This window comes from Tachypleus tridentatus, chromosome 9 (assembly GCF_004210375.1).
Source record: "Tachypleus tridentatus isolate NWPU-2018 chromosome 9, ASM421037v1, whole genome shotgun sequence".
Taxonomy (NCBI): domain Eukaryota; kingdom Metazoa; phylum Arthropoda; class Merostomata; order Xiphosura; family Limulidae; genus Tachypleus; species Tachypleus tridentatus.
Window position 1 is genome coordinate 122,447,589 of NC_134833.1, and position 23,117 is coordinate 122,470,705.

A 23,117-nucleotide genomic window follows, 5' to 3' on the forward strand; every position below is an offset into this window, starting at 1 on the left:
AAATAAATTTCACAAAAATGTTTCTTGTACAGTATAGACATGTATATGTAACACATTGAGAGGAAACGTTTTCACTACCACATTTTCACAAAACTTGGAATAGGGTTTAAAATGCAGTTTACAGAAATAGTTTTGTAACCATCTTCTTAATATTTCTTACTTTTTCTTTTATCAATAAACAGAAAACTCATAGCAGTGCAGTTCAGGTCCAGCAGCGTGCAGAGATGTTGATCCAGTCTAACCACTATGACCCTCGGACAATTAGAGAAATCTCGGACCAAGTTGGAAAACGTTGGCATATGCTCATGAGCCATGCTGAAGATAGGCACAAGCTTGCAGTAACATCTATAAGTTTTTATAAAACTATAGAACAGGTGTGTAAATAGATATGTATACATTATGAAATATTTAAATTAATTATGTTTTCTTATTTTAATACTTATACAGAAAACAACTGTATGTCGATTATACTATAACATACAAAGAAGTATAATTACTTTTAATGAAGTTTATTGTTGTTGCTGTAAAGAAAAAAAGTAGTAGTGAAAAAATATTGTTTCATTGTAAGACTAATAGTGTTAAATAAAGGTGGTATTATATATCAGTTGTCTTACTTCTACTACTTCTGCTCAGTACATATAGATATGATCTTTTGTATAAGAATTATTTTTGGGTTTATTTTCTCAAATTATTTATGTGAACTTTTGTATTACCACATAACAAAAAGAGTGATCTGTGCAGTTGGACTTCTATCATGCATGTAATATTTTACAATCTACAACATTGAGAAAGTTTTAAATTAGTTTAGTTATGGATATGTTATTTAGTAATGCTACATGATAATAAAATTTATTGTTGTTTTTAGTTTCTGTTATTGGTGCATTGTTATATTATAATAAGTTTAATTATTGCTTCTAAGATTTTGCTGTCCAGTGATGTCACAGTTATTTAAAAGTATGTTTGTGTTTTAGGTTTGTTCCGTGCTAGATAGTCTGGACCGAGAATACAGACGAGATGAGGACTGGTGCGGAGGAGGTAGTGGGACACCTGGCAGTGAAGAGGGTGACAAAGACAGTCATGACAGAGTTGCTCTTGTGTGTCAGTACTTAACGAAACACCAGGAACAGAAAGAAGGTTTTCTTCGTGCCTGCACTCATGCTCGCCGCACTGCTGAAACATTCCTCAAATATGCAGCACGCTGTGCTCAGTATTATTCATCTAGTAATGACACTAATCTAAGAGGACCTGAAAACAAGGTTAAAGGTTAGTGTGAGCTGTTGTACATCTGTATATTAAGGAGTCCTGAAAACAAATTTTAATTTTAATCGGCTTCAAAGAAATATGGTATTAGAGTTATAAATTATATAAATAACTGCTATTAGTAATTAAGATGACATTTTCATGATCTAGAGTTTTGGCATTTAACTCCCAAAAAATATGAGAAACCAGTAGTTCAGTTCTTAAAGTTATCCCGTAGTTGTGGAAAATATATTGCGTTTTTGAAATATTTAAAACCTGAAGTGAAGAATGATAGTAACTTGTGCTGAAAATTGATAAGACTTCTGTGGTAATTATACCATACTGAGAGTACATTTATGAGATACTAACAAGGTACTTACTTGTTGTGTGTTATCTACTGGGACACACAGCTATGACTTTGAAATGTGATTACTTACAAAACAAATATCTCTGAATGTTTAGTGTATGATCCTCAGTACAACTCTCTCACATTTTATTTTGTATTATTCACAATAACACTGTTCTTGAACTTGTGATGTGTTACTTGTAATAAAGCTGTTCCAGACTTGGTGATAATACCAAAAGTAGCATTATCCATGTTTTTGTGGTATGTTATCTATATAACTGTTCCTGATATTTTAGTATATTACCCACAACATAATTATCTCTGGTCTTTGTGGCATCTGTATTATCTACAGTACAAGAATATTTGGCCTTGTGGTATTTTTATCCTCAGTAGAAGACTATCCTTTACTTTGTTATCTATTACATGTAGCAGCATGACTTTGTTTTGTATTACACAGTTGCACTACCCATGATTATGGACTATTACCCACAATAACACTACTTATGAGTGTTGTATATTACTAAGAGTATCACTATCTGTGACAGGAGTTTATTACTAAGAGTAGCACTATCCATGACTATAGTTTATTACCCACAGTAGAATTGTTCTTGGACTTGCAGTAGACCACCCACAGACTACCAAATAAGATTGGAGACTATAAAAATTATGCTTTACTTGGGTAATAACTATATTCTAACTAATACTAAAAAAATGATGGGAAACCAAAGCTTACCAAAGCTTTCAGAGGCTATTACTGAATTTAGAAGTTATTAGCACATCATGTTGTGTTGACCCAGTGAATGTGTAAACTAATTTGTTACTAACTCAAATGCTATTATTTCTTAGTATCTTCATATTTACATTTGCAATACACAAAAGTAACATGAATATATTTTATATGAATAAAGGGAAGATGCAATATACAAGGGAAAAAGTCTCCTTTTACTAAGGTTGTTGCATTTGATATTTGGTACAAATTTGTACTTCTGATTCTTGTTATGCATGTAATTTAGTTTTAGTTCCAGTTGTTTGATCGTAATCATTAAGAAGAAAAACTTGATCACAGCAAACTAGTGAACTTTTGTTGTTAATATACAAGCTTATGGCATTTAGGGAACCAAAAATTCTTCATGTATAAACTGATAGATAAAAACTTGTCCTACAGCTTCTCAGTAGTATTATTTTGTGTGTGCATGCTTGAGATGATTTCTTGGTTTATGGTGACCTTTGAAGAACAAGTAATTGTATGAAACAAAATGTTTCTTCATTTTCATTGGATAACTTGTACACCTTAGTTTTATTCATTATGTGGTTTATGAAAATGGTTATAGTTCCTGTAAAGTTGCTACAGAACAATGATATTATGTTATTAGATCATAAAACAGACAGTTTATTGTAAAATAGGCTGTGATATTACTTTATGAATAAACTCTTGTAGATTATGATAGAAGTATTTTATTAATTGAGATTGTGCTTTGTACACACTGTTACAATATGTTAATGTTGTTTGTTTGTGACCAAAGGTATTTTATGGGTATTTATTCTACTTAAACATGTTTGGGTGACCAGGACCAGAATAGCCTGAATCCTTTATATTCAATATATTGTTATCCAAAACCACTTAACTGTGTTAAATTACTTACAAAACAAATATCTCTGAATGTTTAGTGTATGATCCTCAGTACAACTCTCTCACATTTTATTTTATATTATTCACAATAACACTGTTCTTGAACTTGTGATGTGTTACTTGTAATAAAGCTGTTCCAGACTTGGTGATAATACCAAAAGTAGCATTATCCATGTTTTTGTGGTATGTTATCTATATAACTGTTCCTGATATTTTAGTATATTACCCACAATATAATTATCTCTGGTCTTTGTGGCATCTGTATTATCTACAGTACAAGAATATTTGGCCTTGTGGTATTTTTATCCTCAGTAGAAGACTATCCTTTACTTTGTTATCTATTACATGTAGCAGCATGACTTTGTTTTGTATTACACAGTTGCACTACCCATGATTATGGACTATTACCCACAATAACACTACTTATGAGTGTTGTATATTACCAAGAGTATCACTATCTGTGACAGGAGTTTATTACTAAGAGTAGCACTATCCATGACTATAGTTTATTACCCACAGTAGAATTGTTCTTGGACTTGTAGTAGACCACCCACAGACTACCAAATAAGATTGGAGACTATAAAAATTATGCTTTACTTGGGTAATAACTATATTCTAACTAATACTAAAAAAATGATGGGAAACCAAAGCTTACCAAATCTGAATTCTCTAATATGCATTTGCAACTTTGATTTTCATAAATAGGTATAAGAGAAATAATGGGCATTTTAGCTTTGGGAAACCAAAGCTTATCTTGAGAAGTATGTTCTTTTACCTAAAAAGTATCTCTTCCTAGCACTCATTTATTCCAGTTATTTTCTTGTCATATCAGTTGCATTATTTGAATAATTATCTTAAAACTACATTTCGTGTAAATACGTGATCAAGATTTTCTCTTCATAACAAACAACAAACTAATTTTACTCAGTGCTGAATAAATCATTATTATAAAAATTCTGTCCTTGACAGGCATTTATATTAGCAGAAAAAGTGATGAAATTTAGCAACTACTTATAAATATGTTAACAAATGAATTAAACTAAAATGGGAATGAGAAAGAGGAAGTATCATAGGAGCAAAATGGGTTCATACAAAGTTCAGAGAAATCAAGCATGATTGACCAGTTGACTGGCTAACCAGCACTTGGCTTTTATGGTTGTGATTTACTTTAAATTCTGTACTTCTTGGAGGGGTGTTAGGTAAATTATAGAAGAGAGAAAGCATTGAAAAGAAATGTCACAATTTTTGTAATGGAGAAGATTGAAGATTTTTTAAAATATAACTTAAAACTTCTATAATTTTACAAGTTGACTTGTAAATGTCTTTGTAATTCAATATGTAGTCATACTATAATATAGTATGTCACAATTTTGGTAATGGAGAAGATTGAAGATTTTTTAAAATAGAACTTAAAACTTCTATAATTTTACAAGTTGACTTGTAAATATCTTTGTAATTCAATATGTAGTCATACTATAATATAAAAATAGCTTTATTAGTGAATTTTTTGTAATTTCATTTCTAGGAATGATATAGTACAAAATAGACTTCATTAGTAAATATTCTAATTCCAGTTTCAGGGATGTTACAGCAGAAAAATGTATTTCATTTTTTAAGGTGGGTTTAATTGTAACTTCAGGGTTGATGTAACATAAAATGGATTTGAATAATAAATGTGTTTTTGACTTTATGTCCAGGAATAATGGATCAGGTGATGAAACAAGAGAACAGAGTTCTTGAGTTTTGGACTACTAGGAAGAAACGTTTAGATCAGTGCCAGCAGTATGTGTTGTTTGAAAGAAGTGCCAGACAGGTATTTATAGATACTTTACTGAAATACTTGCTGATGCAAACACCCACCATGTCATAATAAATGTCTTACATGTACATATGTAACAGTGTTAATCAGATAACATTCTGAAGTTATGCATCTGACCATTGTTATGTAGCTATTAATAAGATATTTTATGGATACGTATGTGACATTGCTGTACAGGTATTAATAAAATATTGTCCAGGTATAAGTATGACAGTCCTAACTAGGTATTAATAAAATATTGTTGATGTACGTGTGTGATGTTGCAAGACCAGGTATGTGATGTTGCAAGACCAGGTATTAGTAAGATATTGTACAAATATTTGTACAACAGCTCTAGAGTGCTATTAATAAGAAATTGTATATATATTTGTATAATAGTACCAGACAGCTTTAGTAACAATTTATACTGATACTTATGTGACAGTGGTAAACAGGTATTAGCTAAATATTTTACAGAACACCAAACATAGTATTAAGCAGATATTAATAAAATATTCTGCAAAGTTACTTGATGACCCTAATTTTTTTTGCTGGAAAAGGTTGTGACTACTTCATCTGAAAGAAGATTCCATTCAGGAATATTTTTAAAAAGTGTGAACTAAAGAACAGTAGAATTCAAAGAAAGGAGTCTTGCACAGTAAATTGTTCCAAAGCCTAATCAAGGATAACATCCTTATCCACATATAAAAAGGTTATAGTTATAAGATGGAGTTTTTTGACATAGAAATCATTGTGATGAAGATATCTCGTAGTATCATATCGTTAATAAGGATTTGAAATTCATGAAGACTCATAAACATAATGTTTACAAAATCCTGACATATTACAGAGGTAGGTCATTTGCATGCTGCTGTTAAAAAAAGAGCAAAACTTCCTGTCATACTTTCAAATCAATTACAGTATCTATTTAAAAAAAAAAAATCTTAAACTGGAAGCACAGTAATTCTATTCAGTCACACACTTCTCAGATCCTCTGATGCAACTTTAGTCGACTTTTATTATTTTGGTTTGCTTAAGAATATGCTTGAAAATCATTGTATAAAACATTAGCTATTTTACGGAATTCTGCAAAAATGCTGACCTGGCCTTTATTTAAAGAAGGAACTTTCCTACAAGCCCATTGTTAAGAAGCAGGGGAAAATATGTTTGGCATAATTGCCAGGGAAAGAGATGTTTCTCACATGATGTCAAGCTTACATAGTCATTCCAGAAGAAGTGAGCCTTGCCCTACTTTACATATTTTACAGAAGCATTGCAATATTAGTGTATATATATATGTGTATATTTTTTTTCTGTAAACTGTGTCATATCAACATTATTTTGTAACTTTTGCTTTCCTTTGTATGAGTAGAAATATTGTTTTATATATATTATTTTATATTCATGAGTTGTTTTGGTTTTAGGCTCTAGAATGGATCCGGGAAACTGGGGAAAGCTATCTATCTACCCATCTTTCACTTGGAGAAACTAATGAGAAAACAGAAGCCTTGTTAACAGAGCACAATGAATTTAAAGGAAATGCCAAGGTTGCATACTTACTACAATATGTTCTTAAAGCATAACATGCAGTTTTATTTATAGCAGTAGAACTACTGTGGAACTTTGGAGGAATAAACAATGTCACATTTATGTTTTCAGTTACTTGGTTTAAAAAGTGAAACTATGATTCTGTGTTTCAAATATTCTGTAAAGAGTATTGTTGATTTTATTCATGAGTACATAAATGCTACAATTAGAAAACAAATTTATTTATATGTGAAATTCTTGTTCTCTATTTGGTTGTAATTAGAGAGTACAAATTTGTACATGTTTGAATTCTTTGTAACTTGACTGTTATCCTGCATATTTGCAGTGGGAGATTTAGTGTACTCCATCCACTGGCTGGGTAAAACTAATTTTTGAATATTTATTACATTTCTAAAGCTATTAAAAATATCATTATAGATGAATTAAATTTTTTGGTATGGTTGAAACTTGAGTATTGTATAAGTTTAAAATCATGATCAGATATTTCTGGCAGAGTTTGGTTTCTAGGTGGTGCTAATATGAGGTGCATAATTTCAGACCGTCACAACTCATTAAAATATTCAGTTCATTACTGTTACAACCAACTACGCATGGATATGGTATATGTATCAGACATGATAACAAGAAATGTATAATTTAAAGATGCAAGTAGACTTGTTGACAAATGGACTGACTTATGCTAAAAATGAGCTTATTAGGTAGTTTATAATTTACTTCATATGATATGCAAATTACATGATAGGAATCTGACAAGAGTTTGAGAAACTGTATATTCTAATTGTAGACTATGTCCTTGCTATATTCTTTTTAGGTACATATCATGATATTAATGTTTACAATCTGTCTCACATCTTTGTTTTTAAAGTTATTTTTGCATTTATCACGTTCATGATTTACTGATTATGGTTGCTGATAAACACATTAGTTGATTTAAATTGGTTGTCACAGTTGTATTGTTTTATTCTGTAATATATGGCAGATTGTTTAGCTTTTATTGAGTAGTCTTAGTGTTATACTGTAATGTAAATTTGACATTTACACTCAAATATTAATATATATGACAATTTACATAAATTTTATAAGATAAATAAACTACAAGTCAAAGCACTGTAGCTCATATTGTTATTTTCTTAATTTATCATCATATCAATTTGACAGATCAGTTTTTGTGGGTTGGATCTGTCCCTGTTGTATGTATGAACTTTTTGTTTCTGGCTTGATGTTTGTTTTCTTTTTGTAAATGATCAAGTGCTGCTGTTATTTGTAGTTTTAGGTATTATCTGTTTAATATTGTAATTATGAATTTTATGCTGTTTTAAATGGGAGATAAATTCTGTATCTGCATTGTTAGTTAGATATTGCCTGTGTTATTAGAAGTATGGATTTTGTGTGTGTGTTAGTTTGTTATTATAACTAGAAATCTGACTTCACAAATTATTATTGTCTTGACATGTGTAAAATAGGTAGAAATTCTTATGTTCTGTTGGAGCTGGAGATTTTGACATTACTGTTACAGCTAGAGATTCTGAATTATGTATTATTGTAACTGAAGATGCTGACTTTTTATGTCTTGAAATTCTGACTCAATTTGTTGCAGATGGAGATTTTGACTCATATTGTTGCAGCTAGAGGTTCTGATTTATGTATTGTTACAGCTAGAGATTCTGGTTTATGTTTTGTTACAACTGAAGATTCCAACTTATGTATTGTGTATTATTACAGCTTGTTTCAAAGATTTTTTATGTTTGTTTTTGTATGGGTAAAGAACTTAATTTTTGTACTTTAATGTGTAGAGATATGATTACTTTCTATTTTATGATTTTGTTTGTGCTATTTTTGAGTAGGTATTTATATCTGTATGTTGTTTTAGATGGAATTTCTGTGTTTTGTTTTATGGGTAGAGATTATTCTTGCTTGTTTAAGAGGTAGTGAATATATATTCTTGTTTTGTTATATGTAGAAATATAGTGCATATTTTGGTATGACCACTTGTTATACACGCTTGTCTGTATGTTGGTTTTGGTATATATTTTGTTCTTATGTGTATGTATGTTAAAGTAGAACATATTTTCTTTTGTATTACAATAAATAGAGGTTCTCTTCCTTTGCGGCACATAAAGAGATTCTGTTTATGTGTATTTCTATGAGTGGAAGTTTTATTTACAATTTTTTACTTGTAGTGGTCCTTTCTGTGTTGTTATACATCAGTATTTTATATGAATATTATTAAAAGTAAAATGTATCTTTCTTGTCACGTAGAGAGGTTCTCTCTCATTTTCCTCTGTTAGGAACTTTATGTTTTTTATATATAAAGATTCCATCCCTGTAAACCATAGATAATATATTTATGTGTGTAGAAACTTTTATATATTTGTATTTGTAAAGATTCTACTTGTATACATTCTTTGTACCTAGAGTTTTTATTTTTATTATAGGTAGTTATTTTCAGTACTATTATTATAGCTAAAATGTGTGTGTGTAGTATTGTTGAACATTTAGATTCTAATACTTGTGGAATTATTTCTTTTGGAATCAAAAATATAGAAGTATTTCATGAAATTAGTTTGAGATAATGTTTTACTTGAAGCTACTAATTTATTATTTAGAACAAAGCTACAGCTTCTTCAGTTTTTTGACGGCCTTATTGATGAAGTCTTGTTCTTGGTATGTGTGTTTGGCATGATGGTTTTTTAGTTAATAGTTCCTGTTCAATTGGTTGTTTTAGGAAACTAGGGAGAAGGTACGGCTTCTTCTTCAACTAGCTGACAGTCTGGTCGAGCGTGGTCATGCTCATGCAAGTGCTATCAGAGCTTGGGTGTCAGCTGTGGACAACAGGTACAAAGATTTTAGTGATCGCATGGATAAGTATCGTGCACAGCTGGAACAGAAGTTAGGTCTGAAAACTGAGGTGAGTTTATAAATTACATATAAGTTTTCAGTTATTCCAGCTGAAGTGCATTGCTTTAAATTATTTCTTTACCCTTTTTTAGATTGAATATTTATGAGATTTTATTGTCATCCAGTGCAACAGAAAAAACAGTAACTTTGAATTTAGTGATTGTTCACAATCAATACTTTTGACGTGTATGATAAAGTTCCAAACAGATTCTATCTGTGTTGAGACACAACTATACTCCACAGTGCAGTGACAGTTTCCTTCATGTGTCAGTCATGTGCTATCTTGTGAATTTCCTTATTTGCAGTCCTTTCATTAAAAACTTTATAATCACAAATATTTTCAGTTAACACTAGAAGGTGTTGTTTCACATTTTCCAGTCTATGGAAATATTCAGTTGATGACCTACAAAATGTTTTGCTACCAATAGTCCTCTTGTGATACTACTATCATGTCAATTATTAGCAGCAAGACTAACTGTGCACTTTCAAACTTGGCAAAAATTGCAACTGAATGAAGAGAGAAGTGAAAGGGTTAATAAATTATATTTACAATGCAACTATTTAATATTGAAAGTACATTTAATGTTAGTAGTGACATGGTAATACTATGCAGTATTAAAAGTAGAATTCCTGACCTCCATAAAGTTTTCAAGTAATATCAAAATAATATGTATTTTGTATCTTTAATGAGAAAATGTTAATTGCTGTTAATAATCAGATGTAGAGGTCCCTCGGTAGTAATGTGTTAATTTTACTTTAAAAGGGAGAAAGTCGGGACTTGTCACTAGACAGACATAGTGATCCTTCACTTGAAGCTAAGGTAAAGGAAGCAGCTGCAAAAGAACTGAATGAAGAAAAAAGAAAGTCAGCAAGAAGAAAGGAGTAGGTTTTAGTTTTATTAATCCATTTGATAAGTGTGTTTGTGTTTTTCGTATAGCAAAGCCACGAAGGGCTATCTGCTCAGCCCACCGAGGGGAATCGAACCCCTGATTTTAGCGTTGTAAATCCGGAGACATACCGCTGTACTAGCGATGGGCCCATTTGATAAGAAAGAAAGAATTTTATGTGTGAAGGTCTTCTCTGTTCACAAGTTTGGAGATATTTTCTATTTGCTTTCTTTCTGTTATTTTTGGTATTTACTGTGGATTAAAAGGGTCACATCTAAATTGCTTAATTTATTTTTAATAGCTAATCTAAAAAGATAATTTTTATAATCATTATGGAGTACAACTACTTTATTTGCATTAGTTTAAAAATCCAATCTGTTGTTTTCCAAGATTATGGTGTTTGGTTTGAAAATTCATTTCTGCAATTTCTGAAGCTAATGATTAATCACTTACAGGTCTGTTTAGTACTTTTCAAGTTTGTTATTACAACTATAGAAATGTTTACTATGCAGGTTTTAAAAATTAGATTTTTTATATTGCATAGTAATGATTGTTAGTGTTATTGTACATGTTTTAGGGTTAATATGAATTGTTTAAACATTCAGACCATTATTTTTCAGTTGTCTTTCAAAATTTGTAGTGCATACTAGAGGGATTTACACATTTTGATAAAAGGTAGGAAAGAACAGCCTTTACACTCCAGATAAATATAAAAGAATATTTTTTTTTTATTTGAATTAATATTCCACCTCTGTGACTTCTTCAGGGTTAATATATATGTACACATACACACACATATATATCATATGTTTCACCTTTGTGTGTGTGTGTGTGTATTAACTTTGAAGAAGTTGTAAAGGTGAAATGTTGGTTTGAATAAAAAATATCCTATGCATCTGGAGAGTAAAGGTCATTTTTTTCTTAACATTATTTTTCAGGTTTAAGTTTCCATTCTGTTGTATATTAAGGTTATCATATATATATATATATGAATGGCTTAATAGTCCTATCTCCTACTTTCCTTATTATTATAACAGGGTATATAGTCTAGTATGTTTATTTTTTAAATTTATCATGGCAGATTTAAAAATTTCTAAGTTATTTTCCATGTTTATTAGATCAAGTGTATAGAATTACAATTCTGTTTTTTAGGCTTTTATGTCTTGAAAAGAAATTCTGTCTGTATAATATTTTGTAGGGTTATTATAGCTAATTTAATTGTACAGTATGTTATTTTACAGGGTTTTTATGGCTAGTTTAATGACTGTTTCTAATTTTCCAAACATATTATTAAATGTATGGAAATCCTGTCTGTTTTTTTCAATGCATAGTTTGTAATTATAAGATATTTACAATTCTAGTCTTGTTGCTTTCTAGATTAACTTTGGCATGTTTAAAGATTTAGTATGTTTTCTAAGCTTACAATGACATCTTTAAAATTCTACTTTTTTTTTTCTAGGCTACCTATAGCATGTTTAAAAATCTAGTGTGTTGTTTCCAAGTTTACTTTGGCATATTTAAAAATGTAGTCTGTTGTGTTTTGTGTTTGTTATGCATATTTAAAGATACTATCTGTTGTTTTTCAGGCTTTCTATGATGTATTTAAAAACAGTCTGTTATTTGCCAGCCCTATCGTAAAATGTTTTATTGAAGTTCATAATTTGATATTTTTCAGGCTTTATAGTGTATTATTTTGTATTTCAGGTTTATTATGGCTGAATTATTACATACAGAAAGAACATATGTTAAGGACCTAGATATGTGTATTAAAACTTACCTTGCTGAGATGAGGAAAAGTGAAAACAATGTTCCTCAAGGGATCTGGGGGGAAAGATCATGTGTTATTTGGAAACATGGAAGCAATATATGAATTCCACAATAGGTAGTTCTAATTTTGTTAATTTTATATGTAAGGTTTCAAAGAACATAACAGTGAAATACTTTTTAGTTGTCTGTTTGTAATGCTGGAGGAACATTAATACTAACCTTAACCATGTCTAACAACAGTGTGTGTGTCCACTTATAACTGAGGAACTGCTGGACTGATTCTTGCCAAGTCTAACACACACAAGATTAGGGCCCTTGGGGAGTATTACTGCCGGGATGGAACCCTGTGTATTGAATGAATATGTCAACTAGATTACTATTTTGTAGGTGTTTCGTGCTCAAACTTTAGTGTTCATATTCAGGAAAAATGATTTCAGAAACAGATAGTAGGGCTGCTAGTATTTTTTAAACTGTGATACCCTTTTGTCAATATTTTGTTTTGATTGCTTTCTCAAAATATAATAAGTGTTTTTTATTCCATGAATTTCATAATTAAACATGTCTAAAATGCTACATGTAATGATGCATTGTTGGGAATAAGTATTATATATGCAGGAATGAGTTGAAAGCTGTCTGTGGTGAGAGGTATCTTTGTTTATTTGGCCTTTCCTTCAAACTTTTAACAGTTGGAAGGCATAGACAAAGAGATGGCTATACAGAAGCACAGATAGACAAGTTTCAATCATTTCCTAGAGACAAGGTCTTCAAACAGTAATACATCTTCTGACAGTAGTTAATTATGTGTGAGTGTATATGGCAAGTTGAAAGAAACTATAAATGTATGCAACTTTTTTAATCCTTTTCTCTGAAAATACAGTGTAGAAGTATTGGGTTAAATAATCACTTTGAGTTGCAATGAATATTCTAACTTATGCAGTTTAACAGTGGCTTTAAGCTTAAAGTGTTTTCTAATATACTTGGGACATAGATTGATCAAAGTAATCTACATAATTTTCCTTGGGTTTGGATACACTGAATATTTTCTTATCAGTCCTACCAGTATTTCTTTGTTTATTTAATTTGCTTTGAAATGTTGTTTACTCAAGCCTCTCTCTAATTACGAGGTCTGTTAAAAAAATACGAGGACTGTTTGAATTGCGCGGCTCCAGTTGGTTCCAGGGGAATCCGCTTGGTGTCGCTAGGTTCGCACAGATCAGCTGATTACGACGCCATTTCCCGATTGCAGATATCGTCATTTGTATATTAGCTACGCGGTTTTAAGTGAAGTGCGATTTTTTTCGTTTGGCGGATTTCAGAATGAATGACCTGAAGGAGCAACGACTTGCTGTGAAATTTTGTGTTAAACTTGGAAAATCTGTGACTGAAACTTTTGCTATGCTTAACACGGCTTACGGTGATGTTGCTATGAAGCGTACGGCATGTTTTAAGTGGCATGAACGTTTTTAGGATGGTTGACAGTCCATTGAAGATGATGAGCGTTCTGGATGTCCTTCCACGTCAACTGACGACCAACACGTCGACAAAATCAACACCCTGGTGCGGGCAAATCAACGTCTGACTGTCAGGGAGCTTGCTAAAGAGTGTGGGATATCAGTTGGATCTTGTTACGAGATTTTGACCGAAAAATTGAAGATGCACTGCGTTGCTGCAAAATTTGTGCCAACCCTGATGACGGATGAACAAAAAGCCCATTACGTCCAGGTTTGTCAGGAACTGCTTGATCGTTCAGAAGAAGATGAAAACTTCTTGTAAAGGATCATAACAGGTGATGAATCATGGGTTTATGGTTATAACATTGAAACGAAGGTCCAATCGTCCCAGTGGATGGGTGAAACATCCCCCAGACCCAAAAAAGCTCGCCAAGTTCGATCCAAGGTCAAGGTGGTGCTGACAGTTTTCTTCGATGCTAAGGGCGTTGTTTGCCACGAGTACCTCCCCGAAGGCTCCACAGTTAACCAGACTTACTACATTGAAGTTCTGAAATGTCTGAGGGACGCCATCCGTTGCAAAAGGCCAGAAATGTGGAGGAGTGGCAACTGGTTTTTCCATCACGACAACGCTTCAGCCCATTCAGCCCTAAGAACTCGTGAGTTTTTGGCCGAACACTCGATCACTGTTCTCCCCCCCCCTTCCCCTACTCACTTGACCTTGCTCCTTGCAATTTTTTCTTGTTCCCCAAACTCAAAAGACCCTTGAAAGGAAGAAGATTTGAGACGATTCCCAAGATTAAGGCAAATGCGACGAAGGAGCTGGAGGACATTACAAAAGAAGCGTACCAGGACTTTTTCAACAAGTGGAAACACCGTTGGGATAAGTGTGTGCATTGGGGATTAGAGTACTTTGAAGGGGTCCCAGACCTGTAACTTCTAAATAAAGTACATTTTGTTTTATGACGTCAGTACGCGTATTTTTTTAACAGACCTTGTAGTCCTAAGGAAAAGGAAAATGTACATTATTTTTATTTGCATCTTTCTAAGAGCCTAGTCATTATTTTTATTTCAAAATTTTAACAATACTTTCAGAACAAAACTATGGCAGTACTTACAGGCTTGAATAAGTTTTTATTTTGTATTTAGAGCCCAGTGGTTAGTTAGTCTGGGAGATTGATGTTTGCACCCTTTTGACAAAATTGCATTCTGTGTCTTGGAGACATAGGTACATTATAAGAGTGGAAGTGAAATCCCACTATTTGATTGGAATACCCCCAAGATTTGGTATTGTTCCCAAGTTATCTTCCCTCTAGTGTATCAATATTAGGAATAGCTAGTACAAGTAGTGCATGAAAATACAGAACAAACAACCATTCTTTTTTGTGTATTTTAACAACAATACTAGAAAAATGTTTGTGGTAAAGATTTATGCATATAATATTTAATGATGTTACTTTGATTAAGTGTGACACTATCTTTTTTTTTCCAACTGATAGTACATTCCTGAAAGAACTTGAGAAGTATGAAACAATGCCAGAAGATGTAGGACATTGCTTTGTTACTTGGGTAAGTTCTTCTTTATCTTTTAGTCTTAACATCTGTCACCTAACTAAGAACTACATACATTTGAACCTTTCTTATATCAGTATGAATTCCACCTGTATATTACTAAATCTGCTTTAAACTCTCATTACATGAGTTTGGTTACTTTGACCAATCTTGTGACAATCATATGACCAACAAGTGATCATGAAAATGTGCATACTATAACTTTTAATGTAGTAAGTATTTATTCACAGTATTAGACTTTTTTTTTAATATGAAATATCTTTTATACATAAAAAAACAGATTTTTTAATTAAATATTTTTACTAAAGATTTGTTTGGTAATGTATGGAACTGATGTATAACTCAAGCTAAGGTGATTTTCATGTTAGGATTAAAAAATTTTTTAATTTAAAATTTTGGAAGTTTCATTTGCAAACCTCTTAAAAACTCCTGAATGAATATCAAAAGTTTTTGGTTTTTGTAGTAAAACTTTATATTTTATTTTCTCTGTCCTAACATTATGTAAACTCTGTTAATTTGTAATCACCATAAAAAAAACAACTAAATTACATTTTTTCTTTCTAGAATTATTGGAGGTCGAAATAGAATGTTACAATTATTTGTCCTATACAGTTTCAACCCTTTCATATTTTAAACGTGGTATTATTTTGTCTCTTTAAACTGTGCCTAACTAATAATCTTGGAATACAAACTAAAAACTTGCACAATGAAAAAGTAACTCAAGTTGTGGTATTGATTGATGTAAGACGTGATCTTCTTGCAAGCGTACTTATTGGAAAAAATTTTTATTTCATTTTCTAACATAATAAGTCTAGTTTTTACATTTTCAATAATTTGGTAACAATGAATAACAAATATTTATAAAAAACAAGAGTAAATTCAGTATCTACACTTGCCTTTTTGTTTTTTGTTGTTGGCTCACTAATAAAAGTTAAGCCTACATTTTTTCTATTGGTGGTACTTGCATGTCAAATAATTTTCATTAGTTTTAAATATGCTCTTAAGAAACACAAAATAATAACTCACACAAAGTAAGAAAATGTCTTATAACTATTATTATATAACTGGATTTCTAACTTTGGTATACGTGCCTTAAAATAATTTTCTGCACTCATGATAGTAGTTTTGAATTTGTAACCAAAATAACTTAAAATGTATCTTGGGAACAAGATAGCATTTTGTTACTTTCAGTGAATTCTATTGATTTTAAGTGGTCTAATAGCAAACATCAAAGAAAATTATTAGCAACTTGCAAAAGAAAGGATGTTGATAAGAGGAAGTAGACAGTAGGTGTGACTCTCTTGTTTATCTTTAAGCAAAGAAGGTTAAAGAGTACATAAATTATATTTTGCCTTAGTGTAATATCTTTACTATAATAAGTAATTTACATTGAATTCAGGACATCAGAGGGATGATGAAAATATAGAAAAAGGGTAAATCATGACAAACAGCTGTCATGTGTTACACAAACAAGGGGAGATTAAGAATTTAATTGATTTTTTCATTTTGAAAATATGAAACTGAAACATGTATATTTTAAAATTTGATTTATTAACTACATTTTGATGCAAAGTTTATTTACATAATAACAAAGTAGTTGAATTACTTATTGGGTTAACCCTGTTGCCATAGGTCAAAGGCCATGTCATCTAGTTTGTTGACTTGCATTCAGAATTTTATTGAACTAATATTTCATGAGTTTATGCCAATAACATTGGTATCAAATTATAGATTATAATTCCAATTTTAATATTATTTATAAATTAGTTAATTTCTTAATTTAAAAGTAAATGTTTAAAAAACACACCTAAATATTGTTTTTTTGTGTATCATGTGGTTTGTTGAATGCAGGACTGATTCACATTAGATATTTGTGATGTCCAAATACAAAGTTTGTAGTTTCATACAAATTAGGAGCAAATATCAATATTGACAAGACAGAATACAGCATAAGAACCTCCTTTCTTTTCTATTTTCTGAGATTTTGATTCTGCAAATGTAGCAATAATTTCAATTTCTGAAAACTCTTCTGTCTGTAACATGTAAATAACCAACTTAAAGCTCAGAATGTCCTCCCAGTGGCTTTCTCAGCCATTTTCAAGCATTAAATCATTAAACTTGTTCTTCTGATACAAGACTTCAAGCTGATAAGGTGAATTTTTAGTCTGCTTGAAATTTCTTATTTTTTAGACCCAAATATAGTTTAGTTACTAAACTTGATAAACTATAGTTGAATTTTGTGGTATTGATATACTTTTGTTATTTCAAACCAAATTAGCAACCTATAGCAAGCAGTAAACAACTACAAAGTTCGTAACTAGCAGAGATAATTGTTTGCTCTACTACTTTATTTACTGGTCTCTGTTCTAAGAAAAATAATTTCAAGAACTTATATGTAAATAGTAATGTATATACAGATATAATATATAATAACTAAAATGTGATTGTATTTTACAGAATACTAGTCTACTAAAACATAGCTAATACAGGTCAACTTGTAAAGGCCAGTTTTATACTGTTTGATACAGTAACATGAGTACATATGTGCTGTGTCATTGTAACTTCTGTGTTATTAGCCAAACAGAGATGGAAGCTCAATGTAATATATATAAATACAGAGAGAGAGAGAGATAATATTATGAAAATTAAAATATTTAGTTTAAACATTTGTGCTTTTGTATAATAATTTGTAGTTGTTATAGAAAGAAAAAGATATAAGAAAATCTTATATTTATCTGGATGTTATAAAGATTTTACATGTAAAATTAGTAATTTTTTTGATTTATAAAAGTGTTTTAATCTTAAAATCAAAGTTATTTTGCATGTTGCATAGTCAACATGCATAAAGACAAAAACATGAGAAAAACATTACTTAAAAAGTCTTAAAACTCCATAACAAATTCTGATACTTTGCATATGAGAACTTTGTAATATTTACTGATAAACTGCAAATATTCATGAATATTTGCTTTTTAAATTAAAACGTTATAGCTTGAAAATTGCACCAAGCACAAAATTGTTACATGGTCCCATGAATCGAGTTCATGCTGAAAGAGTTAAGAATGTTTTAGGTACATTGGATTTTATTGTTATTTTGTGTATGTTTCTTTTATCCTTCCTTGTTGTTTCACTTTTTGAATATTATATTATTTTTGTTTGTTTTTTCATTAAATCTTTTTAACATCATTTGATATTTTTGTGTGAAAATTCCAAGTTGCAAGTTTTTTAATAGATATATTTTAAAATTATAAGTAATATGATAAATCTTAAAATATTGAAACACCGGTAATCCAAAAGTTTTAAAGCATTACTTATTTACCTAGAATTCCACTGATATTTAATGTAATGTGATTACTGTTAACTAGTTCAAATTAGTTTTGGGGCATTTGCTCACTCATTAAAAATGTGTAATTTGAATATTTTTAATTAGCTGTATTATATATTTTCATGCAATAAAACTGTTTTTAGAAGAATTTCATTATTTTTTTACAGGCTCAGAAGTTTGAGGTATATGTAAAGTATTGTAAGAATAAGCCAGAGTCTAACTCTCTACTTGTTCACCATGCTGGCAATTTTTTCGAGGTAAGTGAACCAGTAGTGTATTTATAGAACTTTAAAAATCTTTTTTTACATATCAACAGTAGGTTTTAGTTAAAGTAACTGTTGAACTGTAATAACAGTGTTGGTTTCTATCTCTCATGTGTTTTTTATTTTTAACTTTGGTTCTTTAAGTTAACTGATTTTTTTATATACCGGACTGTTACTGGGTATTATTATTTGTCAGTTGTTGTTGTTTTTTAAGAGAAATATTTTAATAGTTAAAATTATTGCTTGTCTGCTTTTCAGACAACAATAAGTGACTGACCATTCCTAGATGTTTTATAATTCTTAATTAATGTTATAGTGTATGTTAAGAATATAATATTTTTATGTAGTAATTAATAATAAAGGTGTTGCTGCTACTTCTCTAAATTTCTTCTAAATGATTAACACCTAGAGGTAAGAATAAATATTGACGTTTGTGTCTGTTGTTAGAAATTATCATATCTCTGTTACTACAGAGCTTGACATTTTAATTGTAAGTCTGTATTATTTGGCAGTTGGTGTGCAACATCTATACAGTATTATACTTAATACTAGACAGAATATAATAGGCTTTTGTTGTGATTCACTATAGCAACTCACAGGATTTTTGCCCTGTTGTTTTATCCTTATAGAGGAACCAGAAGTAGAAAGAAATCAACATTTTAATTCCATTATTAAATTTTTGTCATGTAGGAGATACAACATCGCCACTGTGTGCCTCACCGGATTGCAGACTATCTTATTAAACCTGTCCAGCGAATAACAAAATATCAGCTGTTGCTAAAAGACCTACTTTCCTGTTGTGAAGAAGGACAGGGAGAAATAAAGGTTAGTATTAAGATTTAGTGTTTGATAGAGAGGAAAAAAGTGTTGTATCGTAAATATTAAGTAATGTCATAAACATTGTAAGGTCCTGCTGTGAATGTTTAGGTTAGGTTAATAGCATAAAGAGAAATATTCATACCAGTAGTATGATATGAATTAGATAAGTACCAGAATAACAAGGAATTATTTAAATAAGTATTTATTTATGTATGTATGTGTACACACACAAATACACACAAGGTAAATGCTTGTGCTAGTATTATGAATATTAAATGCTTAAAGTAGAAGTATGATGGCATGTTTTCAGAAGCAATATTCAGGTCAGTAGTATAAAGAGGAAATGTTTGGTCTAGCAGAATGATGGATAATCTTTGAACCAGTTGTGTGGGATAAATATTCATATTCACATCAGCACTATCACAGTAAAAATGTTCAGGTCAATAATGTGAGGTGAAAGTTTTGGATCAACAGTGTGATAGAAGAAACATTAACACCAATGGTAGGACATTTAAGATGTTTCTGTCAATACTGTTGAGGGAAAGCTGTGAACAAGTAGTGTGAAATGAGGTAATCATATAATAAATGAAGTATTATGAAAGAGACATGGTTATAAATATTCAGGTCAACAGTATGATGTTAAGTTAGAAAAAGAAAAAAAATAATAATGGTTTTTATTTCAGTTGGAATTTAAAGGAAGTATTTCAGTGTGAACTAAAACAGACAGAGAGAAAATTTGGGGGTTTAACAGTTGATAGAGTGAATGAAGTATTTGGTTCAGAAGTGAAAAGTTATGTTTTGATTGAGGTTAAATGAAAAGTTCAATAAGGTTTTTGGCAATGGGATTAACTGAAAGCATATGTTTTGAAGGAAAGATTGGATAATTGTTTTGAATAAAGAACGCTGGAGAATTAACAAATATATATTGTGTAATTGGATCAGCCTCTATGCAGTGAAAATTTTAATAAATGATTGGATAACTTATAGGTTGGATCACAGAAAAAAAACTGTGAAAATTTAGGTAATGTTATAATAAGGTTTATGGTTATTTTAAAAGATGTAAAGGGAATATTAAAACTTGTATTTTAAACTACAGCAGTTGAAGAAATAAACTGATATCCAACAAATGTGGAAAGGAAAAAAGTATTTTAAATCCTCAAGACCATTTCCAAAATGGACCAAGAGAGAAAAATGTTTAGAAGGATACTCAAAGAAAATGTTGACTCCAAGTTAATTAGTCAGTCAGAACCAATATATTGAAGATGCTTCTGAATACTATGTTTGGGAATTTTAAATTATTTTAATATTTTATGAGATGACAAAGTAAAAATAGATCAGTTATTGTTTTTGAAGTCATGTAGAAATCCTAATTTATTGACCACATCTTCTTTAGTAGAAGCTCAGTTTTTCTTTTTTTTTTTTATTTTCTAGGATGGTTTGGATGTAATGCTGAATGTACCTAAGAAAGCCAATGATGCTATGCACCTCAGCATGTTGGAAGGTTGTGATGTAAGTACACTTATTCATTGTAATATTAACCCTTTCAGCACAGAAACTCTCCATCTAAAGTGCAAAAGACAAAAACCCCAAATATATTTTTTACCTCATGAAATCATATCATTCATAAGTAAAGAATAAACACCAAAAGGTCATACAGTGACTTCTATGTAGGGCTAGTGCTGCTAGAACTACTACAGAATGCCTAATATTTACACTACATTGTTTCCTGTTATGTACAGGCGTTTTGCTAGGGAAACATTATATGATGTAAGGAGTAGCTAGATGGTTAAGCACTTTAACATTTGAATTATTGTTAGAAGGTAGTTGTGAATGTGTTTTTAGGCTTCTCATTACTGGTAAAAAGAGGTCACAAATGTATTTTTAATTTTCATGCTAATTGTAAAAGGTAGTCATAAAAGTTACTTTTTTGTCATTACTAGCAGAAAGTAATTTATGGTTTTTATATTACTAGTGAAGTAGTTTTGAATCTGTTCTTAGTCTTTACATTATTAGAATTCTGTAGTAAATTCTACCAGATGAGCTGAAAATTGGTGTGACTTTTTAAATCTTTAATTTTGAATGTATGGTATTGCCCTCATTATCATCCTCTAACTACTCACTCTGGTATTTTTATAAAACTTAATTTTGTGTGAGAGCAATAGTAATCTAACATATAATCTACTTATTACTGTAATTTTGAGTTGAAAAACAAAAAATAAGAAAACACTATTAACACTGAACTTAACAAATCACACGCAAAAAGCATAATCCAGAAATGCACAAATACTAAGTGTCCCCTCCTTCCAGTTTGCAATGCTCCTGGAGGCATTAATTGGGGAAAATACAGTATTATTTTTGTTTTACTAGTGTATAATTTCCATATTTAAAGATAGACTATAAAGAATTCTTTGTTTCTTTTTTGAGGTTTCTTTGGATCAGTTGGGTGAGGTAGTACTCCAAGACACCTTTCAAGTCCTTGAAGCCAAGTCCTTGATCCGCAAAGGTCGAGAGCGTCACATCTTCCTTTTTGAACTATATCTGTTATTTAGTAAAGAGGCAAAGGATTCTAGTGGAAAAGCCAAGTACATTTACAAACACAAACTTCTGGTACTTAAAATTCTATAACTTGAGTGTTTAAAACTATGTTCAGAACAGTTTGTGCTTGATAGTGTTCAAATTAAAACATGTATTAAGTTCTGCTAATTTGTGTACTCAGATCTAAAGTGTTTACAATTATATATAATTGCACAGAATTTAAAATTTCTGAATGTGGGAAGATTACCTCACTGAAGATTGAAAAAAAAAAGAATGTTTTAATGAATGACCATATATCACCAAATTGTCATATTTATTTAATTAGACAGTCATTATTTCACTTTACAGCTTTTTCAGGAGTGTTCCACTTAAACACAAACCAAAATTGCATATAAAAAACTTTGTACTGTTAGTTTTTATTTGTGTTTTAGTGAATGTTCTTTAAGAAGCTGTAAACAGAAATGTTGTGTCTAATTAAATAAAATCAACAATTTGTTGACATAAAGTTGTTTATTATTTCTTGTATTACAGTGTCATCAATACACTAAAATGCACTACACAAATTTAAAAAAAAGAACCTATATTTAATCCATCGCTTAATGATAATGTTTGTGTATCAAAAGGAAAGAAAATATGTTGTGCTGTATAATGGCAATTATTATTAGAAATTATAATTGCATATTGATTAACATGTGTTTCTGAATGTGTTAAAAATTGTTGTGTTGCCTACATTATTCACTACATACTGCATTGTACCTTCAATAGGTCCAACAGAATTCATGTAATCATTGTAGCAAAATAATTTTTTTATAGACTTGGCATTGATTATATCAATCTGTAATTCAACACAAGCACAAAACTGAACAGAAACTGGCCTATCTTAACCTGTAGCTTTGCCTTTTTCTTATCTGATTGGATTTGTGTTCAATAGAATTATGTATAATGTAAGTCTGAGACTGTGGGTATTTCATACAACATCACTGGTTTTGGAGGTGCTCCTGTTTGTATGCCAGGACACTGTAGCTTCCATCTTAGAAACACA

General features: G+C 30.6%; 1 protein-coding gene across 1 annotated transcript in view; it reads left to right on the forward strand.

Annotated features, from left to right (window-relative positions):
* LOC143226236 (triple functional domain protein-like) overlaps nucleotides 1–23,117 on the forward strand; it is a 224,094-nt gene that overhangs the window by 135,098 nt on the left and 65,879 nt on the right. Inside the window, 13 exon segments of the mRNA XM_076456993.1 lie at nucleotides 183–374; nucleotides 972–1,263; nucleotides 4,913–5,028; nucleotides 6,438–6,560; nucleotides 9,287–9,469; nucleotides 10,223–10,341; nucleotides 12,051–12,171; nucleotides 12,173–12,228; nucleotides 15,061–15,130; nucleotides 18,626–18,715; nucleotides 19,412–19,546; nucleotides 20,972–21,049; nucleotides 21,965–22,147. Coding sequence (XP_076313108.1) covers nucleotides 183–374; nucleotides 972–1,263; nucleotides 4,913–5,028; nucleotides 6,438–6,560; nucleotides 9,287–9,469; nucleotides 10,223–10,341; nucleotides 12,051–12,171; nucleotides 12,173–12,228; nucleotides 15,061–15,130; nucleotides 18,626–18,715; nucleotides 19,412–19,546; nucleotides 20,972–21,049; nucleotides 21,965–22,147 — 1,758 coding nt within the window.